Source organism: Meleagris gallopavo, chromosome 15 (assembly GCF_000146605.3).
Source record: "Meleagris gallopavo isolate NT-WF06-2002-E0010 breed Aviagen turkey brand Nicholas breeding stock chromosome 15, Turkey_5.1, whole genome shotgun sequence".
Classification (NCBI taxonomy): Eukaryota; Metazoa; Chordata; class Aves; order Galliformes; family Phasianidae; genus Meleagris; species Meleagris gallopavo.
The window spans coordinates 110,233-119,537 of NC_015025.2; the positions used below are offsets into that span (position 1 = coordinate 110,233).

Below are 9,305 nucleotides of genomic sequence, written 5' to 3' on the forward strand. Positions count from 1 at the left end.
CTGCAGAGGGATTTCCTCCCCCCATCTCCCATGTGAGGCACAGAGTGATGGAGAGCTGCAGGCAGTGGGCTCTGAGAGGCTCCAGCAGACCTGGAAATGAGAGAAGGGCATGGAGGAGCCCCTCACCCCAGTGTGTGCTGTGTGCTCCGTGGAGAAACCAAGGGCACAAACTGGGAAAGCCAAGGGTGCAGTGCAGCCTCTGTCCCTTCCCCAGGTCCTCCGTTGGACCACGGCCCGGCCCAAAAGCATTTGTCCAATCATCTTCATTCAGGCTGCAGTGAGTGTCTGATCGTCTGCAGAGCTGGTGGCTGAGATAAAATGGCTGCTACTAAATCTTGTCTGAAACAACCTAAACTTTTAATGTGCATGAAACAGAACCGTGGCAGCATCCCTTTGCTGCCCCAGAGGGCACAAAGGCACAAGCGTCTCCTCTCTCCCATTCAGCAGGAGCCACGTGCTGCAGTCTGAGCAGCGCTGGGGACGTGGCTGGAATGAAAGTTGCCTTCCAGCTCGAGTGCTCAGGGAGTGTTTGCTGAAGTCTGAGGATTGCCAAGTTAAAAGGGTCAAATCTCCAAGGACAGTTGTATCTGACTGGCTATATATCATTTCAATAGCATCTTCAACGGGGATTATAATCTGAATTGAAGTGGAAAGACCTGAGGCAATGAAGCTGTCAGCAGTCTAAGATTAAGGAATTAAAACAGCAGCAGAGCATTACAGGATTTGTTCTAGATGTATTAGAAAGAGCAGGCTAAACACACTTCAGCCTTCCTCGGGTCGGAAATTTCATAAAAGTACAGAGAAGGGCAAGAACAAGGATCTCATCAATGTACATAAAAGACAGAGGAGAGAAAGGGAGCAGAGACAGAGCTATGAAAACCCAGCCAACGCAAAACATAAATCCTAACTGGAGATGGAAATGAGTCACACAAGTAAATAAAAGCAGAAATGAAGAGGATTTAGGGGAGGGCAGAGGTGAAATGACACTGGAAGCCAGTAGACAGGTTAAAAGTGGCCCTTGATATATGAAGGCTGGTAAATTCTAGAATGCAGCCTGGTCTGCTCTTGGACTGCCTAATGGAAATGCAGGCCCACAGTGCTGCCCACCCTTCCATCCCCCTCCCGATTTCTCACATGCATCTGAAGAACCACGTTAAAACCCCCAAAAATGGCAGTAACTGCCTGCAGAGGGGAAAGCTGGCAGCTGAGCAAGTGCCCCTAAGGGAGAGAACAGGCAAACTCTGCCTTCGCCTCTGCGGAGCACCCCTGAAGGCCACCAGCAGCTATGTGCACCACAGGAGACATCGGCTCTCAAAACAAAGAAGGACTCAAACTCCCACCAAAGGGCCAATTAAAACTATCCATTTATTCTGGGCAAATCGCACACACTGTTCTTTCATTTGCTCTATCCTAGATCAGCTCCGGGGAGGAGCTTCTCCCCCGGATTAAAGATATCAAAGTTATGGCACAAAACACGAAGAAAACCAGGGAGGTATCCCTTACAGATAAAACACTGGAAAATTTCAGTAACCCAGACTCCATGCAGCCCCCAGCTCTGCTTAGCACAAGCCAAAAGGTTCAGGCTGTACAAAACAGCACCGCTCACCGTGGCACAATTCCTTCAATTACGTGATCCAAAAAGAAACTGAACGCCTCTCTGCACCTCACGACCTCAGAACAACGATGCCCAGCTGACAACTAAAATAATTCTGAACAATGCCATCTGTACAGAACTGTTGCACTTTATTGACACAAAACTGTACCCAGCAGAACGTCTCCCTGCATACACAAGGCTGAAGAGCACTGACGAGCAGCCAGATCTAGGACACAGAAGGAGATGGGAAGCTAAAGACAGGTGGAGTTTGTTCTGCAGCACAGGTAGAGCACAGAATCGCTTTTCAACTCCTCTGGCCAACTTCTACTGGGAGATTTACATACAAGTCCTCAGTCAAGTCTTAAAAGAATTATCCGGAGTCCCCTGGGTAAAAACAATCTGCTTCAACAAAGAAGAGAGTCCAGAGCTTCTCAGTGATTCTTTTTGGTTGAGCCGAAACCAGAGAAGCCCATCACAGCTGCCATTTCATCATCCTCTTCAAAAGTCAAATCTTCCTCTGCCCTCCTTTTCTTTTCTCTCTGCTTCTCCTTCTTGTAGGCTTTGGCCTTTTCCTCCTGCAGCAAGGAAAAGAACAGCAAAATAATCTGAACTTCCTGAGTTAGGTAAGCTTTTAAGACACCGGGCACTGCACAGTAAACTCAAAATCCAAGTCCTACCAGCATAACCCAAATTGTATCTGAAGAAATAAAACAGCCAGCAGAAATCTTGGCCTGCAGCCTCCCAGGAGGTTTCCCACTGCCTACAGACCACCCACTTCCACCCCAGGAGGGAAGCCGCACACAGAGGACGCAGCCAAAGCGATGCACCATGAAATCATCAGCTCTCACTTCAAGCAAATGGCAGAGGTTTCACCTGGAATCAACACCGAGAAGGTGAGAAGGGGCTGCTCGGAGAGCAAAAGGCATTTCCATCACACAGTGGCTGTGATGCTGAATGTCACTGCCTGTTGGCTGTCAGTGTGGCAGAGTGACAGCTGCTCACTGGAACAGAAGTTGAGCTCTAAGTGGCTTTGGGGGTTTTGGCATCAAAGAGCTTGCACTGCACTAATCAAAATGCTTTGCTCTGTAAGGATCACAAGCCCTGGAACGGTGCCAGGCTGGTACTGGGCGACACATAAGTATGGCTGCAGCTCCCAACTTAGCAACTGATCCTGCCATTCCCATCACCATCCACTGCTCTGTAGCTATTGAAGACAGCCAGGCCCTGGAGAAAACTGCACCAAAAGCCGCTGCTGATGATTTCTTTGTTGTCACGCATAGATTGGCAACAGCTTTTCTACCCACTGCATGCTAAGGCATTGTCTCCTGCCTCCCCCAGACTGAGCAGGCTCAGCAGCACCAAGGCCTGCTTCAGGACGGAGCATGGGGTTGCCAAACATTAGGACTTGCACACTGTGAAGCAAAGCTGGGAGCTTCAGCAGGGAGACTCAAACATGCAGCACGTCTGGTTTTTATGACTGCTGATGAAGGAGAAGCATGCAGAGAAGCTCCTTAACTGTCAGAATTCTGTCAGTTGTTTCTCAGATATAAACTTGATCTTCATTTCAGTGAACTGGCACTTAAGCCCAGGTTTGAGGGGAATCTGATGCCTTTCATTCCTTCCACACACATCCCACAGCACAGTACACCACTCACAAAGCCCTCCTTCACTTGGGGAGGCCACACAAAAGCAATGTGCCACGTGGAGAAGGAATCAGCAATCCCCAGAACCATGGCACACCTCATGAAGGCCATGGACAAGTATACTGCTCTGTTTATCAGAGCACGTAAATTCAAATACAAGTAATGGGGCACAAAGAAGGTGTACTGTCAGGGCTGCAGTACTCTTAGTAGAAACTTTAAGTATCAAAAGTAAGTAGCATCATGCATAAAGAAGAAAAAAGGATTTCCAGGGACCACAACAGAAATTATTTTTAAGAAAACAAGCAGCAAGTAAACAGACCCACTCTGAGCAGCAGATAAGAAGCCCACACCACCAAGTACAAGATCTCTGCTAACAGGATAAGGAACCAGGGCTGCTTTCCTCAGGGGTTCTGCTTTGCCAGCTATTGCCCACGCTCACCTCCTCGCGGAGTTCCTTCATCCTCTCCTCAAAGTCATAGTCCTTCTGCTTCTCCTCCATCTTCTTCTTGTTCACCTCAAAGCGCTTCTTCACCTGGTCCAGCGTGGAGCGCTCCACCCGCATGGACATGCCCAGGTTTCTCTGGTCTGGAGGAACACAGCTAGCCATGTTCAGCAACAGCCTTAGCCTTTAAAGGTCTGCACACAGCACCCCTCCTTGCTCCCAGTTCAGCTATCTCAGCACAGCACCCCACCACCACTCAAAGCACAGGGAGCAGCTTTGTCCTCATGTTCTTGTGCAACAGAGATCAGCATGACACTGCACAGAGTGCCCAGCCACCAGGGATTCCTCTCAACTCCATCCTTCCCTAAGGACACACCAGGTAACTCAGATTCAGCCTGGAGGCTCTGACACAGCAGTGCTCTCTTCCTCTCCTCCCCTGAAAGGCAAACGTTTCCTGCCTTCATTTGGTTCACGCTTCACGCACTGGGATTTCTTATGTCAGAGATGAGTTGGGATTTAAGGGTATACCAGAACTCAGACAAGTCAGTGACTAGAGTGACCCTTGTATTACTCGTACCAAAGAGGAAGATGCAACCTTTTCAGGTTCCATGCTCGGGAGCTCCTGACCATGTCGGTGTTCTGATACTTCTGGAAGTTTTTATCTTGGACCAGGGAAATAAGGACTGGAGCACTGAACAATGGTTCAGAATAAAACTAGCAAGCTGGCTTCCTTTGGCTGCGGGAGAAGCTAAGGAAGCAGCTTGCAGTAAGAGACCCTGAGTACATGGGACATTTCCAGCTAAAGCAAAGCAATGAAATATTAAGACAGGCCTTTAATTCAGTGTCTTTTTAGTGCAGATTCCCACTAGTGAGTGAGCCCAGTGGGAAAGGGTCACCCCCAGCTACATCTCCAGCCCACACTGCCTGGTGGATCCAAGCAGCCTGTCGATGCACAGATCTGTCCCAGGCCTGCAGCAGCACTAGAAAGCTCAAACTGTGCACCACGAACTAGCAAGAGTGCTGGTAGAACAATCAGATTTCAGTCACTTCATTGCTGGATCCCACTGCTCCCAGATTTACTCACACTGTACCAAAGACCTATGCCACGTTCCAATCAGAGCCCAAGCCTTCATCTCAGGACCTTGCACAAAGACACGCCAGGCTTCCAGATTCTCTCAAACAGACTTACTGCAGATCTTTCATTGTCAGACAAAGTGCTTCTTTGTCATCCTCCCACTCCCATAAAAGCGTATGGCCTCAGTGCAATGGATTTCCAGCCTCAAGCTACAGAAAGTTAGCCCTCAGTTCTTCTTTACATCCCCCCCCCCCCCCGTTTCTAAAAGGTTCCAACACCAAGGAGCAGACTCCCACTAAAGAAAGGAGAGCTGAGTATTCCTCTGTATAAAAGGTTGGACAGGTCAGCATCACATACATCACCATCTTTTTGAAAAAGAGTCATTTGTTGACTTACACAGAGAATCAAAATCACCTTTAGGAGCAGAACAGCATGCCAAGAGCGTGCCATTGTATCCTTTTGCTCCTTTACCTTCTCTACTTTCCCCACTCCCTGAACGTGCCAAGTAGAAGTAATACTGCCTCATGAGATGGGGGTCAATTCAGTGAAGTCCTGTTTTGACTGCATTCCACACTGGCCTCTTATTCAAGTAAAATACAGCAGAGAAACAGGCAAGAGAAAAGAATTCCCAGTTCTCTTTGGCTAAGTTACCTGCATGATCCCAACAACAGGGAAGAAACATGAATCTGTGTGGCTTTTACCATGTGTATATATATACATGCACTCTGGGAAGCCTATCTTTGTGTGATCACATCTGGACAGCTGCACAGGACAGCAACACAAGTTGCATCACACAGCATCTTGGGGGTCATCCCTTCCCACTTCTGATTCTGCCTCACTTCAGCAAACCGCAGAGACCAGCTGGTCCTGAGCTTCACACTCACATTCTACAAAAAAGAAGCTTATGATCCAAAAATAGGCTAGTCAAAGATATTCTTAGATTGGTGAAAGGTCCATACTTTTCCCTTATCTAAGAATTGATTTAAGTTTCAATGCTATTAAAAAAAAAAAATCTCTCTCCATATTTTCAGAGGAGACATCAGGATTTGCTGACCTGAACTTCATGCAGTGCAGATGCTCTGAGTGGAAAAAATAATTCTATCTAACCAGACTCACTATTTCTTCTGGGTTTATTCCACACAAACGGTCCATCAGCCTGGAGAAGTTGCCATGAGATAAAGACAACATCTCCACAGCTCTAAAAAGTAAACTCTGCCTAAATCCCAATCACTAAAGCACATTTTGATCTATGTGTAAATGTTCAGCACTCAGAAACTGGTGATGTATGAAGGGAACAGCCTACAGAGTTGCACCAGCACTCCAACACTGCAGAATAATTGTCCTTACGTTTTTTGCCATTGATGTGATCCAAGAAGTTAATGGAGTCTTTCACCACGCAGTCACATACATTACAGTAATACCTAGCAGGAGAGAGGGAGAAAAAAACCAACATTAACTCCAAAGCATGAGATAAACCTCACCATTTGAAATGACCTAAAATGCAAAATCTCCATGTTATTTGGACCTCCTGGTTCTAACTCAGACTGCTGATCTGGGCTGAATTCAAACCAATCCAGTGCCACAACACCCAAGTCCTCATTGAAGCAACTGAAACAAATACAATCCCAGCAATTGCATCATCCGGTCTCAGATACCCTGACAGATCAGGCCTTTGTTTAGGACACAACTCTATCCAGGCTGAGAAGGAAGTTACTTCAGGGAAAAGACATGCAAGGCCATACTCCAGACTGACAGAGGTCTAACCTAAGCCAACGCTGCAGTTACCAGCCCTGATTGTTGATGCCACTCCAAGAGATGACATAAACCAAAAAGGGCTGACTCGTATTAATGATGGCCATGGCTTCTTGCCCTTCCACTTGCAAATAACAAGGTGGAATGGTCTCTGCAACATCCCAATGCCCAGCTGCCCTCCTCCACAGCAGGACTGGCCACACAGCCCAGGATTCCCCTTGGACTCTCACTGCAGCCTGCTGTAGGCTCTCACCCAGCTGCAAGGCAAGTCTTCTCACACCTATCACCTTGCAGAAGCAGCTCCCTGCTTTCCACCCATCTTAACAGCTTTGGCATAGCTGGCATTTCTACCCCTGGCTGCTGTTCAGGGCTCTCCCTGGCACTACTGACTACTAGGCTACGATTGTGAGGCACCAACAGGCGTACTCTTAATATGGCACAAACTTAATGCAGGCTCTTCAGCATCTGGATGGCTTAGGGTAAGCTAAGAACCCTTTCAGCCTTTGTCCAAACATGTCCCTATTTTTTGCAGGGGAGTAGGACAAGGTAACCTTTAAAGGTCCCCTGCAACTGAAATGATTCCACGGTTCTATGATCCAAACAAACAGCAACCAGATGCCACTCCTAGGAGCTGCTATCAGGATCTCTCTTTCTCCCACTTCCTGTGCTGATCATGCCTCATTGCAGGCAGGTTTCCTGACTAACAAAACCCAAGTGAGAAGCAGAGATCTACCTCAGCTGTTCCTACAAGAGGGCAAAGCAACACTGATCTCAAACCATAAGACTGGAAGTGGCTCAGTTTGCTGTGTCTCTTCCACACATTATGCTGAAGACACGGTTTAGGTATAATGCAGTGCAGTACTATCTCACCAGGCTCAAACACAGGGGGAAAATACCCACCAGCACTCTGTAAGGGCTCACTGCTTTATCACAGACCCTAGCGTTATCAACACAACTCAGATTCCAACAAAAAGGGCAGGACTTACCCTCCCATCTCTGACTGAGGGGTAGTTTTGGTAATGACAATGGTTTTCCCCAGCTTTGATTCCAGGTCCACTTTGTAGTCTCGGTGCCGCAGAAGTTCCCTTTTGACGGGCTGAGCTGGTTTGCCTAGAACATAAGCAAAAGTGTCAGGCATCTAGCAAAAAGATCAAGCTTGCCCTGCTGGATTTCATGCTGCCCTTGACAAAGAGGAGTCTGCCAGAAACCCACGAACTATGTGATTTGTGCAGAAATTGCACTCGAGTTTTTGTTCGCTTTGTTGTTTGCTTGGTTTTTGCTTTGTTTTTGAGGTCAGTAAAGGACACCACCTCATTAAAAAGCTAAAATTAAGACTGTTAGAAGAACAGGCAGATCTGTGAAGTATCTCCAGCTCTGACTTGGGTCATCCTCTTGAGATCTTCCCGTTTGCAGGGGCTGATTGTTCCTCTCCCTCCACAAAGAATAGGCCAACAGAGACAGAGATTTTCAGTAATTATTTTTGTCAAGGGAAAAAAAAATTAAAAAAAATCAGTGGCTAGCAAAGAAAAAAAGGATTGGAGCAAACCAGCCTTGAATTGCTTCTATTTCCCTTTGGGATTTCATTTCTAGCTGCTCTCTCCCTCCCAAGAGGGTTTGGGTGACTCACTGCCAAAAGAGCACAGCTTGCCTGCAGTCAGTACACTACACTACTCACCATCTTTCTTTTCTCTCTCCTCCGTGAGCCGCTTCTCTGCAAGTTTCTCATATTCATCCTTGTCCCACTTTCGGCGGAAGTCCAAGTTCTTAGTCTGAGGAAGAAACAAAGTGCATTAACATTTTAGTACAGTCTGATTAGCTCTAAGGGGAGGCTGAGGAAAGACGTGGAGTTGTTTGCCCTGTAAGGCCACTGCAGTGACTTAGGGGCGCTGCACTACATTCCCGTGTCCTTTGTTTTCATATCCAGGGACTAACAGGATAACACTGAGCACTTGAATTTATTTTAATAGTTCCCAAGATGATCACCCAGCCCCTCCTTTTGAAAAACAGGCACAAACGGCACTGAAACTGTTAGACCCAAAACTGCATAGGCACCACCTGATGAACACAAGACAGTCGTTAGCAGATTATTTAAACTTCTTCCAAAGGTTAAATCTCAGTTACAAATACCAGACGAGGAAGACAGGAAGATGCAGAAGTACAGAAGAAGGATGTACCTCCCTGCTCTCAAAGATATCAGCAATACATTTACCTGTCATGGGAACCAAAGTACTGAATTTTCTACTGAATCACAAGAACCAGTTTGAGTTTTTAAACTGAGACATGCACGGGAGCAGAAGAGAAAAATCTCTGAACATGCCAGAAGTCAAAGTGGGACATGGAAATATTAGGAAAGGTTACTATGAAACACACAGCGAGCTACCCCTCTCCCCATTTAAGTCAATCACGGAAGAGAAGTAACATCCTGAAGGCAGCCTGGCCCTCCATCAGCCTCTGGAAGCACTTTAAACTGGGAATGACAGGGTAAACTGTGTGAAGAGAGGCAGAATTCAGGTACAGCCGGCACCAGGTCAATAAGACGACTAGGGTAAAAATCCCCCACACCCAGAAGAACAGACACCACTGCTGAGGGCAGAAGTGACTTGCCAAGAATGCCTTTTTCTATTTACACACCAACCTGGCACAGCACCTCCCCAGTGACTGCCCAGCAGGCAGCGAGGGCCACAGCCACCACACCTAGCAATGGTCAGAGCTTACAGCTCACACACTTCTCTACCCTCTTAAGAAGATAACTCCCACACAGCTAGAAAGCTGCATTTCACTTGGAACGGCAGTGAGAGG

General features: G+C 47.2%; 1 protein-coding gene across 1 annotated transcript; it reads right to left on the bottom strand.

Moving 5' to 3' along the window:
- Positions 1–1,346: 1,346 nt before the first annotated feature.
- On the bottom strand, positions 1,347–8,722 carry ZMAT2 (zinc finger matrin-type 2). Its single transcript, XM_019620338.2, has 6 exons — positions 8,681–8,722; positions 8,182–8,275; positions 7,493–7,616; positions 6,102–6,175; positions 3,677–3,822; positions 1,347–2,169 (listed from the first exon to the last, which is right to left on the bottom strand). The coding sequence occupies exons 1-6, from the start codon at positions 8,720–8,722 to the stop codon at positions 2,026–2,028; spliced, it is 624 nt and encodes a 207-aa protein (XP_019475883.2). The 3' UTR covers positions 1,347–2,025.
- Between the last annotated feature and the right edge of the window lie 583 nt (positions 8,723–9,305).